Genomic DNA, 19719 nt, shown 5'->3' on the forward strand with positions numbered 1-19719 from the left:
TGAACAGATAGGTCATCCTGTTTGCTGACAGGGAGTTTCTCTAGCCAGGTCTCTGGCACAGGGACCAGCTCTGAAAGGGTGTTTTAGTTTCTGATACCAAGGAGCAGAAACTAATGCCAGGGTGCTTACAGTTACTGTGGGATTTATCACTATTCCACACCCCTTTTTCTGCCATGAGTACTGCTCTATGGGATAAAAAGCTATCTCACTTCCTTCTGCTGTGCAAGCTCATGCTGTGAGAGCTTTCTTCTCTCAATGTGTTGATACATGAAGGTATACCTTTCCAGTTGATGGCATCCTGTCCAGCTGATGAATTCAATCACCAGGCCAAGGGGAAAATTAGTCAAGATGAGGTACAGGATTTTGTGCATGGTAATGGGGTGAGGTGCCAGGTGCTTTTTCAGCCCTTTCCTTTTGGTTGATTGGGTTAGCCTGGTATAGCAGAATACTTCAGATAGAAGGTTACTTCTCAAGCATCTGGAGCATTTAGCTTGCTGATGCATGGAGACACCATTACAACACAAACAAAGGGTTGGCAACACTGGGCTTGTGAAAATAATGCTCTAGCAGGCTGCTAGTCCCACACTTCACCTAGCACATAGTGTGTTTAAACATGTTAAATCTTGGAATGAAGATGTGGTGTCCTCATGGCCTGTTGTCATGTACTGTAATTTATATAGAAAGACTTGGTTTCAAGAGTCTGTGTCTCACTTGTGAGATCTCCTGTTGCTTGTGGAATCTTTGACACCTCTTAAAGAAATAAAAACAACTCTGTTGTTTCTGTAATTCTTTTCTTCAGGCCCTGCAGAAGCTAACTTCTGCTTAAGTGCCATTCAAATTAGTGAGATCTTGAAGAGGTAAGTAAGGAAAAAACATCATGATTGTTGTCCAAAATGAGAGTTTTACTTCCACCAGCAGGCTCAAAGCTGTGGATGTCTCTTGTGGGATATACCACATTATTCCATTCCCCTTTATGGGAATTTAATTATCTACCACATCTAAGATTTTAATTTCTCCAGTGTTGTCGCTGGTGTTTTGATTGGATGTCCAAGCAGAGAGAATAAATGTGCTGCTTTTTGCCTGCAGAATTTGCCCAGCTTCTAAATGTCCTGAAACCAGGTCAACTTCTCCTCTTCAGCAGGGCAGGGTGTAGTTCAAAGTCAATGATTCGTAACTTAGAAGCTGTTTCTCAGACTGATCTGCAAGAAGGATAGTTATTGCTGGAAGAGTTCTGAGTCATAGGGTTTGCATACTCTTATAACAGCGTAAGATTGCACAAATAATCATAAAAAGTTTTTGTGAGAGGCTAGAAAACATTTGATGGCAGTGGGTGCAGTAATCCTGAAGTTGTAAAACCTTGTGTGGCACTGAAGATGGTTTATTGTAAGGGGAATTAGGTCTCAGTTGCTGCACATGGTTATACCTTGATTCTGCACACATGGGTTACCAGCAAGGGAAGATCACAGAAACAGCGATAAATGGAAGATGAATAACTAATGAGCTCTTCTGTCAAGCACAGTAAAGAATTACAGGAGAGTTTCATTCAAAGCATGACCCTCAAAGAGGAATCAAACCTTGCTTACACTCAGGAGGTTTTGCTGGCAAACCTGTGCATGCTTATCCCCCTCAGAGGAAACACGTAGCTGTTACCTACACACTGACTTCTGCTGGGCTGCTTGTACTGACTGAATTTATTTTTTACATGTATAGGCTTTCTTAAACCAGAGTCCAGTAGAAGTGCATCTTCTTTTCTAACTTGTATAGCTGTTAACTGTTTTGATCAAAGTTTTTGATCTTTGTTTCTTTGCCAGAATCATAGCTGGGCAGTGCCTGCTGTAGCCAAATTAGGGCAGCTTGCTAAGGTGTGAGCTCACAGGAGGGTTTATTTTATGGTAGAAGTCACTACTGTGCTCACTGAAAGGTATTCTAGTTTAAGCTGGGTAGACAAGACACCTGGCTTTTCCAGGCTCACTTGGTGAAGGCTCACAGATCCTAGATAAACTTCAACCACACAGAGAGAATTGCATATTTAACTTCTGGACACAGACAAGGCCTTGAGCAGCCCAGCTGTCTGCTGTTTCAGAATTTAGGGAGCAAGAGAGAACAGCCAGGGAGGAAACATGTGAGTGTGTGTGGGATGAGATGAGGATTAATGCATCATTGAGCATTGGCAAATAAACTGAATCACTGAATCTTTAATGTAGATTAATGTCAGATTTCATTAGTCTTTGTTCTTTGCAAAGGCTGGCATGCTCGAGTGGATTCATAAAGGTGCAAATATTTTATGTATTTCTCTGTAGGTTTTCCACATCTCTGTACAGTCACACCAGAAGTTGTATCCATCATGATTTGATAAGCATAATGAAGATTATTGTTTTGGTTGAGGCTCCTTTGGTCAACCTGCTGCTCCTTCCAGCTCTAAGGCAACTAATCATATATGTGTGATGTTTCACCTGAGGAAGAGACAAGCTTAGGTTGGTAGGAAATGTAGCAGATTTGATGGTTACTGTACCTCTCCTTTCCCTCCAGTCTGGTGTGGGCATTTGGAGTCTCCCTAGAAGCTCTTGTAATTGCTTATTACAATGGGAATTTGTGTGCATTCCATCCAATTAATAGTAAAATCAGTTTGCCAACATACTGCATGTCAGAGTGGGTTGGTGTACTTGGAAGTTGGTGCTTCTAAAACTGGTTTCACTGCAGTGGGAGAATATGGGGTGATTGCAGCCTTTTCTATCACAGCAAAAGTAAAGCCTTGTTGGACATGTCTGAATCTAATCAGACCTGATTTTCAAAGCTGACAAACCGCTGGCATGTGATCCACAGCACAAGTCTAATCTGGACTCATTGTGAGTCAGCATCATCCCCCCAAAATGTTAAAACTTCTGGTTCATTCAGCTAAACCATTAAAATTGGCAAGATGCAGAATGTGCCCCCACACCTCTGGACCAGTGGCTGCTGTTTCTTTGGTATTCTGGTAACTCCAGGGATCCTGCTCCTGGGAGAGGTTAAGTCTGGTTTGGACATTTTGGACACATTTCAGAACTTCATCTTCCCTTCCCTTCCCTTCCCTTCCCTTCCCTTCCCTTCCCTTCCCTTCCCTTCCCTTCCCTTCCCTTCCCTTCCCTTCCCTTCCCTTCCCTTCCCTTCCCTTCCCTTCCCTTCCCTTCCCTTCCCTTCCCTTCACTTCCCTTCCCTTCACTTCCCTTTCCCCTCCCCCATCCCCGTCCTGTTTGGTTCCATTCTCTTCCATTCTTGGCAAACTAGTATTCTCACTTTCAGAACCTCAACTTCTTTGTTCTTCCCTTACACCAGTTTAAAGCAAAAATAACTTGTAAGAAACCAAGAAATTTTTACTTACTTTGTAATGTGGGATTTACATTTACCATCTGTAAAGTATTTAGTATTGCTCGTGTAGGAAACTGTTTTTTAAGGATTTCTTAGAAGTACCAAACTTGGAAAAATTCTCTTTTACTAAATCCAGAAGAATATGGCTGTGACAGGACAGCTAGGAGGTTGAAGAATAGCCACTTGCTGGTAAAAAAAAGATATCTCTTTTCAACTTCTTCCACCTGCTTCTGTTTCTGGCCCAGTTTTTCCTCCAAAAAGCCTGTCTCTCTTTTAAAAGTTGCAGTCTTCCTCTCCAGAAATCAGTGTAAAATGTGTGCATGTGTTTGTAAATATATACACACTGTGCAAGTCACCCAAGACAGTCCCAGTTTTATGTGTAAGCAGTGAATTATATACTGTATTCATACCATACCCTTCACACTACAGATTTATGCTAAAAGTATCCTAATGTTTCTGACAGCTCATGTGTGACATGAATGCAATCCATATTTCTTGGAGGAGCTAATCTAAGTGGTTTATTTTCCAATACTGCTGATAGGGCTATATCTCTAGGTGTCACTGCAGTTGAGATTCTGATGGTAACATATTATTTATGGGTCACTGCCCTTGTCTAAAAGAATAGGTTGGAACAGAATAGCAAAGGTTAATTAAGTTTGTCTATCAAGAAGGGACAGATATAGATGTGTCTTGTATTTTCTATGTTAGAATCAAAGTAAGTCAAGGCAGGGTATCATAGACTAATTTTTTCTTTTTTTCTGAAAAACATGCTTAGCTGGTTTTAGGAATGAAACACCTTGGGCAGTATGAGTGCAACAGTAGTTGTGAGGGGTCAGCACATGAGCAGTAATATTGCAAGGTGGGAGAGTAGCAGCAAACCTGGTTTATAACTGCAGAAACTGAGGCAGGTACATGTTAAATAACTTGCCACAGTCACACAGATGACAGAGGGGAGATTACTGATGCCTGAATTTCCATTTCATTGCCCAGTGGCTGACTTCTTGCCCATGCCAAAAGCCAACCTGTGAATTCTGTTGTTTGCAAGCAATGACACAAATGCAATTTTATGCCCACTAAAATTGACTTTAAGATCAAGACAGAAGGAGGAGTCTGTGTTAAGCTTTCAAGTTTCTCTGGTGTTTCCATAATTACTGAGTTTGGTAAGTTTGTTGCTGAGACTTGGGTGAAATAAAAGGATGGAATCCTGGGTAAAGTGAGTTGGCCAAGGTCATGTGGAACACCAGTGGCAGAGCTGAAGGATTGCACTTTGATCTCCTGCTTATAAATTTTTGCAGCTCTTGTCATCCATGACCTCCTCCTGTTTGTCTTTCTTGGAAACAAACCCCATAGTTGAGATCAGCTGCAAAGTGTGAAGATAACACTGGCAGGCTCACAAAGAGATTGTGTCTGGCAGCTTCTGCAAATAAAAGAATTACACAGGTGATGTTTTGGGTAAACAAATATCTTGGAAGGGCGGAATCATTCTCTAACCTCTGAGGCTAAAGAGGTGAGTAACCACTTGGTGCTTGCTTTGACACCTTCCTGTTTCTGGTTTGGGCACCTTCTCTTCTCAGCTCTTTTTCCATGAAGAAGATATGTAGAGGTTATGCAGATGCTGCCAGAAGCTTGGGAAGAGGCACTGGGCTTTATGTGCTCTTCCACCAGCTGTTGAGAAAGGCTTTTTACAGGAATGGTCTGATGCAAGGTCATTTTCCTCATATTTTCCCTGGATTTTGGTATGTATGCTGTCACTGTTGGACATAGCTGGAGGGCTGCACTGACAATTTTGCTCAGTGATGAACAAGTCCTGTTTCTGACTTAACTGTGCAAGGGCAAACTGTAGCTGCTTCTCAGTTCCTCACAGTGGCTTTTCGATGTACAGGGAAAAAAATTCCAATGCACTCGTGGCCTTCCAATCAGGCCATATTTATTTGTTCATGAATTGTAAGCATCTCAATATTGCATCTTTTAAAACACTACTGAGTGTGTGCTGTGTTGTACAATTTAGGGGAACCTGTAAATGTTGCATAGGCCAACTGCTGCTCTGATGATATGTGTCTCCCACTAAAGTCTGTGAGGTACTTGGTAAATCCTGCAGCTGGAGCAGAGCACAAGCACTGTGTGGCTGGAAGGGAAGCAACTTAGGAGTTCAGAATGCCCTCTGCAAAGACTAATGTATGCCTTTGCCTTCTATAGCTCTTGCTCACCTATGCCTTGTTCTTTTGGCAAGTAGCCTGCAGTGATACAAACCAGAGTGGTTTGTGGGACTGTTCCAGCTCATGCCTGTCTCAGCTTTGTTGTAGGGGTGGAAGGGGCAAGGGAGGCAGGAGACACCAGAAGGCCAGGCATTACCTTTGTGTGATCCATGCATGACCCCAGCATTCCTTCTGGACAGACCTAGCACAGGATCCCAAACCTGGTACCTGACTGTAGCATTTGGAAAGATGAACTGCCCAAGGTTGAAAATAATCTGAATATTCCAGGGCCTCCCCAAGGCTGTCTTGATCTCCCTTTTTGGCACCCAAAAAGCTGCAAGGGTTCCACAGAACTGCAGGAGTTAATACAGACCAAATGTCCCTTCTCATGAGGTAGTGGTCTCCTAAGCCCCCTTTCTAATGCAGTGCTAAGGTCAAAAATTATTACAACTGGTTGGTTTTTTATTGTTACTGTAAAATAGGATTGCTAAGCACTATAAATAGGAAACATTATGGTTCAGATTTACTGTGGTGTAGATTCTAAATAGTTTAATGAAAGAAAACCAAAAGCTTTTGGATTTTCTTCAGTGGTTAATACACAGCATATTCTTTGCAGAGCCAAGCCTCTGGCTGTCGGTCGAACTGTGGTTCATAGACTTGGTGTGGGTAATAAGATTATAAAACATGTCTCTTGCTAGCCAGCTACCACACACTTATAATAATAGTAGTAATAATTCATTGCATCTAGGGATTTTAGGTGAATTGTTTTTTAAGAAATGGAGAAAACTCCATTTTAAACCTAAACCTAAACCCTGTTCCAACCTATTCTAAAAATATCCTTGAAAAGAGGTGGGTCACTGCATCCACTCTACAGGGAGGGGAAATGTGCGCATGATTGAGTTAGTGCCCGGGAGTGATCCCTCCATTTTGCTACAGCTGAAATAATTTGTCTCCTGCAGGCAGCCTTTTCTTGGTTGTACGTGTGCACACATGGCCTTGCACAAGGGAGAAGTGGAGATGTGAGGTCTCTGGATCCTGCCCTGCTCCACCAAGGGAAGGAAATCTATGTGCAACACAGCAGGCAGAGAGCAACAGTTGGCTATCTTTTTTTTTTTCCGGTACTTCCAGAGCTGTTGAGCTTTGCAGATGTGCAGATTCAAAATGTCCTTTGGACTGTGATTTTGGGCAGTTTGTATTGCACAGAGGCAACGTTTTGTTGGGGGAGTCTTGTTTCCAAAAAGGAGGGTGCCCTTTGTCGGAAGAGGAGAAACAATGTCAGCGGTTGAGTTCAGACTTCCACAGGATGACTCATTAAATTTTTGAAGAGCAATTTACTATTTACTCTGGATGAAACTTCAGTGTGCATTGAACTTTTTCTGCATGTGAAGGTAGAAAAACAAAAAAAGTATTGCTTTAATTTATAGGAGAGAAACTCTTAACTTTCACAGGCTAAAAGCAAGTCCCTATATAGATGTGCAAGTATACACAACTATGTTGCTGTCAGAAATCAGGCAGAAGTGCACTTTGCTTCCTCTGAACAGCCACCATTCTCTCTCTGTGCACCTAATCTCACTGAAAACATGCCTCAGAGAGCACCAACAGGATTTTATGTGGCTTGGGCCACATTATATGCAGCTAGGCATATGAAAATGAATATGGAATTCTTAAAGGGAATTCCCCTTGGAAAACAAGGGGTGACTGCATTGTGGAGTGATTCTGGGAGGTGCTGGTGGCTCCTACTGCCAGGACCAGACCCTGTAGGTGTACTGGCGTGGACCAGCCATGTGGGACAGCAGGTGCATGCCCAGCCTCCCCTGCTCCCTGGCTCTGATGAGCTTTGCAGCCTGGGAAGAGGTGAGGGGTGCGGCTCCAGGGACCCAAGGGAGCCACAATGGAGCGGGCAGAGCGGAGGTGAGACCTAGCTGAAAAGGTTGTCAGGCATGTCTGCTTGCAGACATTGTGTAATGGCATAGCTGGATGTGAATTATTGTTGGCACTGCTACTATCATAACTGGTACAGAACTGACAGTTTGTCTCTGCCCAGAAGCTTTCCATCTTTCAGTCATTCACTTCCCAGCATACTTAGAGAAACCAGTGAGTCTTATCTTTCCTGTTGAGATGGTTTAATCTTGTTTTGGCAGCATTTTTTGGAGCACAGAGGCCATGTTGCATTGTAGGGCTTTGTAACAAATAATAGTAAGTTGTTAGTTCTTTCATAAAACACAAATTTAAGAAAGCATTACCACTCCTTTGAGGAGATAAGTTTGGATGATATCAGGGCATTGGAGTAGAATAAACTTTGATTTGTGAGTGTTGCCACCTTGTTGCAATCCGTGGAAGGGAAAAGGGATATCCGATTGATGTGCTGACATAGCAGACCTGCTGGCTGGTGTCCAGTTGTGGCTTCACTACCAGCTTCTTGTGTAGTCTAAACACAACTTGCTTTTTTTCAGTAACTCAGGAAAATATTTTTCCTATCTTATGGTATTGTAAGAAAAACAGTGTGCTTGTGTTTCGGTGTGTCACTGCTCAACACCATGGAGCATATCCTGTGAGAGTCAGTCGATAGGACTGTCCTCCTTAGTCACCCAGTAGGTCCCTGGCAGAGCAGTTACCAGCAGTCTGACATGGGTTAGTCTTTGGGGAGGTGTAGAAGCTGGATGGACACTTCACCCTGACACTGGCCAGGTGTATACACTTGAATGTGCCACAAGCTGGGGACTTGGCAGGAAGCTGCTTGCAGTGAAGGATACTTGTTTGTGTGCCAGATGCATCTCCATCCTCAGTAAGGTAAAACAGCCATAGGTGTGCTGCTGCTGCTGCTGCTGCTGCTGCTGCTGGGTCACATCTCACATCATACCACCTGTAGCTGGTCTATGTGGGCAGACTGTGAAACCACCAACTCAAAAACCCAAGGCCAGAATTTTACTTCCCATGCACCCACTGTGACCTCCTTCAAAGTCATGGAGGGGTGGGGGGGAGGGTAGCAGGGTGCCCCCATGACACTGGGGCTTTGCTTTCACAAGCTGCTGTTGCATTTCTCTCTCCTGACAGGTGAAGGGCATGGAGAGACACCACGCCGTCAGCTCCCAGTACCGCATGTGTTCCTACTACCCACCAGCTTCCTACCTGGGACAGGGGGTTGGCACTCCCGTGTGCCTCCCCCACATCCTGACCTCTGAGGACAGCCCCTCCTCCTCAGAGTCAAAAGCAAGAGGTGAGTGCACCCACTGGGGTGTGTGGCACCAGCTGGCCTTGGACCTGCACACAGGAGGTGTGTGTTGCTGCTGGGAAGGAAGCTAAGCAGCATCAGGCAGCTGTTCTAAAGATAGTGGCTGACTTCTGGAATGCTTGTAATGTGGTGGCAAAGTAAAGCTGATGATGTACAGTCATGCAGTCTTGCACTTTAGAAGCCTCATTGTTCAGGAGTCCAATCAGTTGTATTTTCTGCACTTACGTATGTCTCTTAAGTTGTACAGCACTTGAGGTGCTGTCTTTGGTGCTTATCACCTGGCTCCCTCACAGGAGAAAATAACAATCTTTGCTCCAACCTCAGAATTACCTTTCTTCTCAGAAATGCTGTGATATTTTTCACAGGCCTCCCACTGAGCCTTTGCCATCCTTTCTGAGCCACATGTGGGAACTACTTCTAGATCCCAACCATATAATGAAGCCCTTTGCAGACTTGCTTCTTCTTTTTTTTTTTTTTCAAACTCATCATACCATGTTACTTAATTTAAAACTACTGCATATAAATCTTTCTTTTCAGATTGTGTTTCAGGCTCTCCTAAGGATTACTGTAATCTGCAGTAATTTCCAGCACTGGTGAATTTACCCTGTGCTTTTGACAGTGTTTCTCGTGCTTCCTTGTTCCCTTTCTCCTGTAGCAGACAGTTGCTAACACAGATGTTAACATGGCTCTGCTGGAGTAATCCAACTCCACTGAACTGCCTCTCCATCACTGAATCAGGTCAGTAACTGATGCTGGAGAAATAAGAGAAACAGAGAACAAAATCTTGACACTCTCCAGCATTCAAAGGTATCCTGAGCCAAGATAATAACCTTTACATGCATTTTATTTCTCTCTATCACCTAGTGAACTTGGCAACTTAATTTTGTATGGTCTGCGGGAAGTATTTTTTTTCATTCACTTTACACCTGCCAAGTTTTAGTCGGTTGTTTTTGTTTCATTTTTTTATTTCACTGAGTCATAGCACTGATAACAGCATCCATCCTTATTTGCTTCTCTTACCTTCTACATTGAAATTAGTCTTCTCTTTCTGTCTGGTGGAGGATGTATGTTGTGTAAGTTCCATAATTGTTCTCAGTCATCTCTTTCTGTGGCTGAAGTTCTGGTGTCTGTTTCAGTTGTGTCCAGTAGTTCTGTCATGACAGAACCTTAAGGATTCAAGTGATGTTTTGGAAGGTGAAGAGTGTATAAAGTCATACCTGTAGCTTGTATAAGTCAGCAGTGAGCCCTTGTATTCACTAACTTCAGAATCATTTCTGTTGAGGAGGTAGCTGTTCTTTCATAGTGGCTGTTTCTCAAAGTCTTCCAACTAATTGTGGCATGTTAGATAGATGAAGAAACAACATATGGTGTGATGAAACCGTAGACTTTTCCTCCTTCTCCAGTAGTTTTAAATGGCTTAGCGAAATCAGTGATCCTTGGTTCATTTTCCTTCTCTTTTCTTCAACTATATTTTATTCCCTCTTTTTTAACCACCACTGAACAGTGACGTATTCCTTTCTGCCCATTGGTTGGAGAAGCAGTTGGTTTTATGCTCAACTGCAGTTGACACTTTTTCTTGCATCCATCACTACTAACTCACTAAGAGGTCTTACCAGCCAAGTCTTTTTAAAAATAGACAAAACACCTTATACCCTTTGTTCCCAAATGCACTTCAGTAATTTTTCATCACTCTAGAAAAAATTATACATAATGTTCTACTGATTTTTAAACTGCATAAATACTGTATTTTCAATAATCCCTGACTGCTTCTCCAGACACTATTCCACACAGATATTGTTCCCTAAGTTGCACCATCAATCAGAAACAGACAAGCAGTGAGATGTAATTTACTCAGATCAAACAGCATTTTCCAGACTTTGAAGAAGTGTTTTTCCATAGCAGGGAGCTAGTGGGTGAAAGAGGCACCAATGTTTTTGGAAGAAATTTGAACCCGTGAGGAGGATCATAGCCAACAGGCTTCTTAGAAGCATCTTCTTTTTTCTTAGGCATATTCTTGGAGGAGATGTTTTTACTTTTTCTGTCCACAGACAAAAGAATATCCTCAGGAAATACATGATTTACTCTTCCGTGACATGTTTCTTCTGGTGCTTTTCACAGACCTGAGAGGGTTAGAAGTTTGTTGCCTCTTTATTGTCACCTGTGTGAGTGCTGGGTGGATCCTGTGTATTTAAGAGTGTGTGTCATTTCCTCAAAGTATTGACTGTACATGTTGCAGTTACTGTCTCCTACAGAAGATACATTCTTAATTATTTCTCTGTTAATTGTTGGGCTGAGCTTTCTATCCACTGCCTGACCCCTTTGTTATGAAGCCTAAGTGACATGTTTCTGAGGGTTAGTGGTTGCTACTTTCTGAAGACAACTCTAGTGCATTTTCAAAAAAAAACAAATCATACTTTATTCATTCCTTTTGTACATTTGAAGTGGCAATCATGCTCAGAGTCTTCCTTTCTTTTTTAAAAATATGTTTTGATGGATTTTAGATCCAGAAGCGAACATTAGGATAATTTAATTTAATTTGTTATATAATGTAGTCTGTAAAACTTCAACTAAACTCCTGCAGCAAATCAGTGACTATATTTTTAAGACCAGTGTGAAGACTTAAGTATTGCTAACCCAGAAATTCTACAGAAGGGTAACAGTGTGCTTAGAAGAGCTGTAGGTCAAAATAAAAAACTGATGTTTAAGCCACATTTTCAAAACATCCAAAATGTGCATCTTTAGCAAAAATGACTGTTAAATTCCCAGGCAAGAATATGCAGTGGTCTTACTACACACACATACAGTCTACTACCTGCACTTCAGCTGCAGCTTCAGCATTATAGAGGCTTTGCCAGTTCTTGTGTTGTCGTGGTATTTGAGTAAGACCATTAAGTAATTTTGTTCTGGTAAGTTAACTGCCTGCATAGACCAGTTACAGTAAAAGGGATGAGAAATTAACTAGCTACACTGTCTTTCTTTCAATGAAGTGAAGATCTCTGGAAGCTTCTAGCATTTGTACAGGACTATTGTGGCATGTTACGGTGTCTTGCATATAGTAATGAGCTGATGTTTTCTGAGTGGTAAAATACCATCACTCAACCTCCTTGCAATCTGAAGTGTGTCCAAGTAAAATGTTTTGCTTCCAGCTAAGCACAGCTGCTGCCGTTTCAGCAGAAACTGGGAAAAATGAGAGAAGTTGGTAAACCAGTGACAAACAGCAAAAGGATATTTTTACAGGGCTTTCTTTGGTCATCAAGTTTTAAGTTTCAGGCAGTAATTTCTAGGTGGGAGGGAAATTTTATACTCAGTACTGCAAAGTATTTCCTTCTCCTTTTTTTTGCAAAAGCAGTGGGAGGAAAGTACATATGAAAAGATTGTCAAATCTTGTGCATACAAAAAGTATAGTTTTGGAAGGCAAGTTGAGAAGTGGGGAACTGAGAGTGGAACGCAACAAGGTATTTCATCTCCAAAAGCCAAATATTTTGTTCCCATTATTCCTGTGGGACAGCTGCATGTTTTTTGTTTTGTTTTGGTTTGGGTTTTTTTGTTTGGTTTTTTTGGTTGTTTTGTTTTGTTTTTTAAATGAAGTTTCTTAGGTTTGGCACACAACCCAAAATAGTCTAACTCCTTACATTGATTTTCAGTAAGCCTCTCCAGGATTTGTGAAATAACCTGCACAAAACCTTGGTTTGAGAGATCAAGAAAGCACGTGCAAGGCATGTGCCTCACTCTGGGTCCTGTTTACAGTGCATGAAAATGCAGCATTTGTGTATCTGTATGAAAGAGTTTACCAGATTTGAGAAAGTGGCAGAAAAATTTAACATTCAAATAGAATGATGCAAAGGAAAAACATCCCTGTATCTGCAGACACTTCAGATTTTAGAGTAGTTACCTGGTCTTAAAGTTGGCATGGAGTGAAACCTCCTCTATGTCGTCATTGTGTGAAATGTTGAGATAATTACACCATATGTCTGGCTATGATGAAAAAAATGTCTTGCATTTAAATTTTTTTTCTGGCTGCTGGACAGTTTTGAATTTTTTATTTTCCTGTCTTAAGTGTCATGAGTGTTGGAAATACAAGGAATGAATCACTGGAGCAGTGCTGTGTTTGCAGCTTAAACATTAAGCAGGAGTCTGAAAATTCTCCTAAAGGCATGTAAGAAAAGGTTATATTTTGATGCAAAAAACTCAGCAATTTTGTGTAAATAAGCAAACATCATTTTATGAAGAAGAACATTTCTGGTGTCAGGTTTTCTGTGTCAGCATAACTGGTTCCAGCACTAAAACTTTTTCACAGTCCTTTCTAGATTTCATGTAGCAGGTATGCCCAGTTTTACAGCTGTGGAAATGAAAGTGACACAGACTTTTCCAGAATCTCCATTTAGAGACTCAGCCTTGCTTCTGTGCTTGGATGCTGTATCAACAACAGTACTGAGCCATGGGAGAAGCCCAGCCATGGGAGAAACTGGAGCAGCTCTGTAAAGAGCCTCTTTCAGTAGTTCCGCAAGGAAGGGCATGTTGGAAGCCATCTCCCTGCTTAAGATAAAAAGTTTCACTTCGACAAAAGCATTTCTGGAATGCAAGGAATGCTATGTGCCCCAGAAACATGCTTGAGAGATGGAAAGATTGGGTGTTTTCTTCCCATCTGGGTTTTTGTGTGCCAAAACTTTTTGCGGTTTCCTATATATCTTAATTTTGCATGAATATATGTAACACTTCAGAGCCACAGGTGGCACCTGGCTGTAAGTTCAGAGAGGTCAAGAAGTCCTGGTAAGCAAAAGGTCCCTGAGACCATTTCCCTGAATCTGAACTGCTTTCTGCAAGCATTGAATGTACAAAGATGGAACTGCAAACATAGCAGGCTGGTTTGCTATGGCTGAGAAATTACCCCAAAGAACAGCAAAAAACCCTTGCCTCTGTCTGCTCTTAATTTGCAGCCAGCTGAGGAGATGCACTGACAAAGCTATACTAATAAAGTGCTAAAGTGCTTAGGAACTGGGAAACAACTACAGCAAATAGCCCAAATTATCTTTTGTCAGTCAGCTAGCCACAGTCTGTGTAAGCTGAAGAGTAGCTATTCAGGCCCAGGCAGTCCAGGTGTTGTCAGGTGTGAAACATACTTCTTCTTCTCCTTTTCTGTGCACCTCTTTGGAGAGCATCACCAGAAATCATCTCGAGTTTGGAAGAGTTTCAGCAGCAGAGTGTTGGGGGAGGATAAAATTTTGCACCCAGAAATTCATCAAGATTTAGCTTGTGTGTTATGTATGTGTGTCTATCTGTGCATCTTTTGCTTAAAAAGTGACCTCTACTCAAGAATATCTGTCCTTAATGATGAAGGAGCAAGCAGTGTTTGCTGAAAATTCAAGACTCTAGTTTCCACTATCATTTTACATCAAACTCTTAGCAATAGATTTTGAGATAACAACAAAGAAGAGGAAGGGGGTAAGGATCTAAATCTGTAGATTTTCAACAGTTTGTTCGAGTGGGTCACTTGAATTTGGGGCAGCTGTTTATTTTTTTGTGCATTCTCATTTCTGCTTCTTATACTCCTCAATGGCTATGCTGCATGCAGCTTCCCCTTGGTACTGATTACATTGACAGTGAGCAGATTTTGTATTATATTTCTGCATGCTTTAGTTATGTTGCATGCATATTGCAATATTTATTAGATCTCTTCAGGCAAATGACTTTTTAGCATATCATTTTCATTAAAAATGGGAATTTTGTGTGTAGCTGAACAGACAGTTGTTGAGCATGGCCTTTTTTATCTTTTAAAGTAAATGGGTTGCTAACCCTTATTCATGGTGGTATTAATCATACTTGATAATTTCAATAGTTGTAATGGCAGCTGTCAAAATATATTTGATAATGTGAGGCATATTCAGTATTAAGCTCATTTTTCTGTGTATGGAAGTATTTTTGTAAATTACTAGTCTGTGTTATAAATGAGGTTGCATTAGTGAAGATTTGAGCAACATTAAAATAGGTTTATAAGGTCTGGCGGGAATTCCTAGAAATAAAGTAATACAAGCATTTTTTTTTCATTCTTCTTTAATTTGGTCCTGATTAAAAGACTCAATTTAGTAGTTTCTTCTCTAAATGCAGCATTTATATTATGCTCACTCAAAAGCACACAGCAGCTTTGCATTGGATGACTGCAGAATTACATGCTTGTTTCATGACTTTCTCTGATTCACAGGTTTTGCTGATTCATGTCAGAGCAACTGACAAACCTTTGCTGTTTGATCTGGGAGCAGCCACTGGTCCTGCCTCCAGAGTAGTAGAAAAAACCTGTATTTTTGAAGGCTTTTTAACCTGTTTTTGTGGAAACATAGGTATTTGTGGACTGAGGCCTTAGCATCCCCTAGCAGGAATTTTAAGCTCTTGTGGAAACTGTGTGGGAGTGCCTTCGTTTTTCATCACCCTAACAAGAGAGAGTGGGACAGCCTGAACCCTCAGCAGTTGCCAGTGGCACCCCATCCCCCCACACCTGCAAAACCACATGCACATGCATAGTTGTCAGAGAAACTGAGTTGGTCTTCATTGGATATATTTGTCCATTGTTTAGTATTTTGTGTGGGTCAGAGAATGCAGTGTTTTTGAAATTGAAGCCTGCATTTGTTATGAGTTTCAGGCTCTGAGTTGGTAAAACAAGGGTTTGAAGAAAGTCCTTATATTCTGAAGAAACTTCAATCAGTGGTACACTTGGCCCAGGCATGTGCCAGATCCAGAGCATTACATTTATGTGTACTGCCAAAATCTCTACTTTTTCAGTTTCCTTCTATGAAAAAGAAGTGTCCAGTCAATCCCGGTTGGGTTAGCCTGCTGAGCAGGCGGCAGTGAGCCAGCAGTGAGAGTGGTGCCGTCCTGGTAGCCCTGGATCCTGCACAGTGTGTCAGCATCTCTCTGTGCACCTGCCAGGGTGCTGTCATGGAATACATAATGGCTCTGTTAGCTTTCCTTGGGACACCTTCCCTCTTCTGCTTCACATTCTCTTAGGAGAGGCAGGTTTCTCAGTGCCTTCCGCAGTTACGATCATTTTAGAGCCATGTGTTGAGAGACCGGTGGCTTATACCCACTGCACCCCTGGACTTAACTTTCTGCATGTATAAGCTGCTCTTTATGTCAGATGGTGGATGTTACTATAGCTGATGAGGCTGTGTGGGATTTTTCTTCATGCTTTAAAGGATGTTGGGTCCGTCACTGAAAAAAATCAACAGTCAGTTGAGCTGCTTTCTTTTACAGCTAGTATGGCTTTGATGCTCTAAATTTATTACCTCTGGATGCAGAATTTTTCCTACTGCCACAGAAATTGGTAGTAATCAACTGTCATACTTTTCCATAAAGTGATAGAACAAATGAAAACCTCTTGTCAGGACAGTAGTGATTATCTAGGCATGATTTGTAATTATAACAGTGATACTGCTCCCCTCTTCACTTTGCTTTAATGTGCAGTTGCATCCCTGTAACCTTGCATCCTTGGTTAAGAGAAGAGAGAACTCCGTATTTAGCTATAATCTTTTCAGTGTGGGAGAGCCTCTCTAGTCCACCTTGCAGTTCATGCCAGTTTTGCAGCTCAGGTTAGAATCTCCATCTGAGCTAGTTCTTCTGCAGCTTCTTCTGCTTCTAAAGTAACCCTGTGCAGATCATGAGAGACTCTATCAGAAGAAATGTTTGTTACTGAGCTCTAAAGGAAAAGGGAAAAAAAATTACTAAGGCTCTGTAGTGCCGACTGGCCTTGCATCTTGCAGGGAGCTGAACTGTGACTCTTTGCAAGTGGTTGTTGCAATCCACGGTGCTGCTTCCTGAATGATCTCAGGGAAAACGAAAGGTTGCATTTGTTCCCGTTGCCATGCTTGCATGCTATGAGTAGTTTTCTGTCTTTTCCTTTCCCCGTCATTTCCGACAGAGGAGAAGTAGCTTTCCTACAAGCAGTGGGCAAAGTTGCTGGGGGATGTTGGAGCACTATGTGTGACTGTACAGGATAACAGGGAATCATCACATGGGAGCAGGACCAGACAGCCTGTTTATAAATATACATATATATATTGCATGTGTAAATAATACTGATGAATGTTCCCTGCACTTGATGCATGTAATCCTGTGGGGCAGGGTAGGGGACAGATACCAAGGCTACTTAACGGGCTTTCTTAATTTGGCAACCATCAGTGTGCCTACTCATCAGACGTTTTTAATTCTATGATTCAGTGTAGCCAATGAGTTTATTTCCAGTGCTCCTCACAGGCATAGCTCAGGCCAAGTACAAGTTGAATAACCTTCAGGAAAGCTGTGCTGTCCTTCTGTCGGCCGCTGTCTTTGAAAATTGCCTGCAGAGTTAGTGAGCAGGAACAGTTAAGATTTACAAACAATGATGAAGCTTGTCATGCATCTTTCACCATTCATCATCTGGGTGCCGTGGCTGGGCGGTGAAGTGTTCTTCATAAAAACCAGCTCAGTGTGAAATACACCTCGCAGCAATGTTTACTGCTCTGAAACTCGTCAGCAGCCCTTTATAGTAAATCCAGATTGCGATGTGACATTACAGTATATCATTGCAGAGCGCACTGGGGTTTACACTAGGAATGAGTGCAGTTCACACCAGATGAGATGTCGAAATTGAGTTATGTAGGAATTTGGCTGTTATATGGGGATAGCTTTTGTTTTCTGAGGACTGAAAGTTAGCTTTATATATATAATATATATAATCTACACATACCTGCACTTGTGTGTGGGTGCCTAGATCGATATACATGAATATGTAGATACACATACGCTATGCACACATTCCTTATACAAAAACTGCATGCACTCACAGATTTCTCTGACAAGACCCTGTCTTATGTTTATGCTGTTTCTTGCTAAGTATTTCAGTATTTAGTTAAAGTGCTGCATTTTAGTGTTACCTCTCCAGTGAAGTAGCCATTTCTTTTCAAAAAATTTTTTTTCAGAGTTTTCTCTTTACAGTAGAGAAGATGCAGTTGGCTGGTAACCACTGAACAGAGCTGAAGAAGTTTGGGTTTCATGGGATTTTTATTTGCGAATGTCTCCTAGAGCTTGGAAGGTGAAGCTTTGGGCAGAAGATTTGGGGAAAACTTGGGCAAAAGCTTTAAAATACAAAAACTAGAGAAGTTACTGTACACCTGGCTGTGTGCTGGGATTGGTCATGTTCTCCTTGCTTGTGTTAGTCCTTTCAATTGCAGTGTGGACATAAGGTCATTGAGAATAGGGTAAAATAGTAGGTGCCTTTGTCTAATTATGTAAGTGGGAAGTCAGTGCAAAATACAACCAAGACACTTTATGTATCAGTAAATTGAGACTGAGTCTTTGGAGATAAATGTGCTGTCTTGGGCAGCTGGTGGTCTGAGAAACACCTCTGGAGTTAAGCAGTAATAGCTGTATAGAGTGGAAAGCATGCTGTGCTGGTTGGCCTACAGACAAGAATAATAACTCGCTTCAGTAAAAGTTAGGTGCTTTGATGGTAGTTAACTGATTAAAAAGAAAGAAAATACTTGAGACAGACAGTGAAGTTTTTAAATGCTTCCTGTTATTTTGTGTGGTTTTATTTCAGTGCTGTTCTGCAAAGCCTGTGAATTAAGTTACATATCACTGTCTTCAGTGGTGTGACTGCTTTATCTTCTGAGGTTGAAACGAAGATGTCATTTTCTGGAATCTTAACTGAAGTCTTATTGTTTTATTATTGCCTGACTTTTCAACCAGAGGGGGAGATATATTTGAAATACTGTTGTATTTAATTTTAGATTTCTGCGACCTGTGCTCAGGTATTAAATATAGTTCAGAAGTGGAAAAAGAAGTGGAACTGCAGTTGTTACTACCAGACAGGAGAGATAACTGCACTTAATTTTTCCTCCTCACCTGCTTTCCTACACTTGTTCCTACACTTCTCACAAGTTCCTACACTTGTTTTTGTTTTAAGCGCTAATACTGCAGTGAATCTGTACTTCTGTAGCTCAGAACAGTTTTCACAAATGTGTTTGTTAGTTCTAATTTTATTTTGTTGATTTGTTACATTTATCTGAAAAAGCCTGTGAAATTGATTTTCTGGTCTGCTACAGCCAAAATAAAGGTAAACCGTCAGATTCACCAATCATGTAAGTATGAAGGCTTCCAGGTTTACCAGTAGCATTCTAGTCTTATTTGTATTCATAATTAGCTTAATGATACAGTATTAATCCCACCTACTTCTTTACCAGAGGCTTTAACAAATCTGGTGAGCTTTGTTAGGGAGGAGGGAGTGTAGAGGATGGGCAGGAGGTGACAGCAGTGGTGGTAAAAGTGTTAAGTATTATTTATGAAGGTTTTTTTTTTACTCCTTTTATTTTGAGAGGGGAAAGTTTGGACACCATTACTTTTGTGGCTTGAATTAGTGGGATAGATAGTAAAGCTGTCACTTATATCAGAGTGGTTTCAGGCAGCACAGTGTTGAATATAAAATCAAAGGGATGTATTTCTTCACAACCTTGACTGCTTTCTGTATCCACTCAATTTCTAGTAACTTTTACTAAGCTGCAGCCTTCAGATATTAGTAAGTGGTGTCTTGTCATAGGGATACTGTAATGGCCTCGAGAAGCTTGAGGTCTGTATGGATATGTACTCAGAACACTTCTGTAGAACTTGTAATTTAATTTCCCATTCTGCCAGGTGATTCCTTGCTCTTGCACTGTCCATTTACATAGACCAAAGAGATCTCCATGACTTAGGGTAGGAATTAGGAAAAATATTCTAGGTGCCACATCATCAGTATTTACTGCTGTGTTAGCATCCAGTTGTTGCTGTCCAGACATCTCCAAATTCCAGTTAAATGGGTATGTGTGGGCCAGGACTAGGAGAAAAAAAATGCTATTTTGTAGACCAGGTCAAGTCACTTAATTGTATATTATTTTCTCACACAAAGGTCTCGTGGTGGCAATGACCTTTTATTATGGTGAC

General features: G+C 41.4%; 1 protein-coding gene across 2 annotated transcripts in view; it reads left to right on the forward strand.

The window, feature by feature from the left end:
• Window positions 1-19719, forward strand: part of DMRT1 (doublesex and mab-3 related transcription factor 1) — a 57304-nt gene that overhangs the window by 25065 nt on the left and 12520 nt on the right. The window contains exon 4 of one of the 2 annotated variants that reach the window (XM_068177493.1): window positions 8595-8757. The exons of the other annotated variant lie outside the window; for it this stretch is intronic. Within the exon in view, the coding sequence (XP_068033594.1) occupies window positions 8595-8757 (163 nt within the window). The remainder of the gene's footprint in view (window positions 1-8594; window positions 8758-19719) is intronic. 2 annotated transcript variants of the gene reach the window in all.

This window comes from Anomalospiza imberbis, chromosome Z (genome assembly GCF_031753505.1).
Source record: "Anomalospiza imberbis isolate Cuckoo-Finch-1a 21T00152 chromosome Z, ASM3175350v1, whole genome shotgun sequence".
Taxonomy (NCBI): domain Eukaryota; kingdom Metazoa; phylum Chordata; class Aves; order Passeriformes; family Viduidae; genus Anomalospiza; species Anomalospiza imberbis.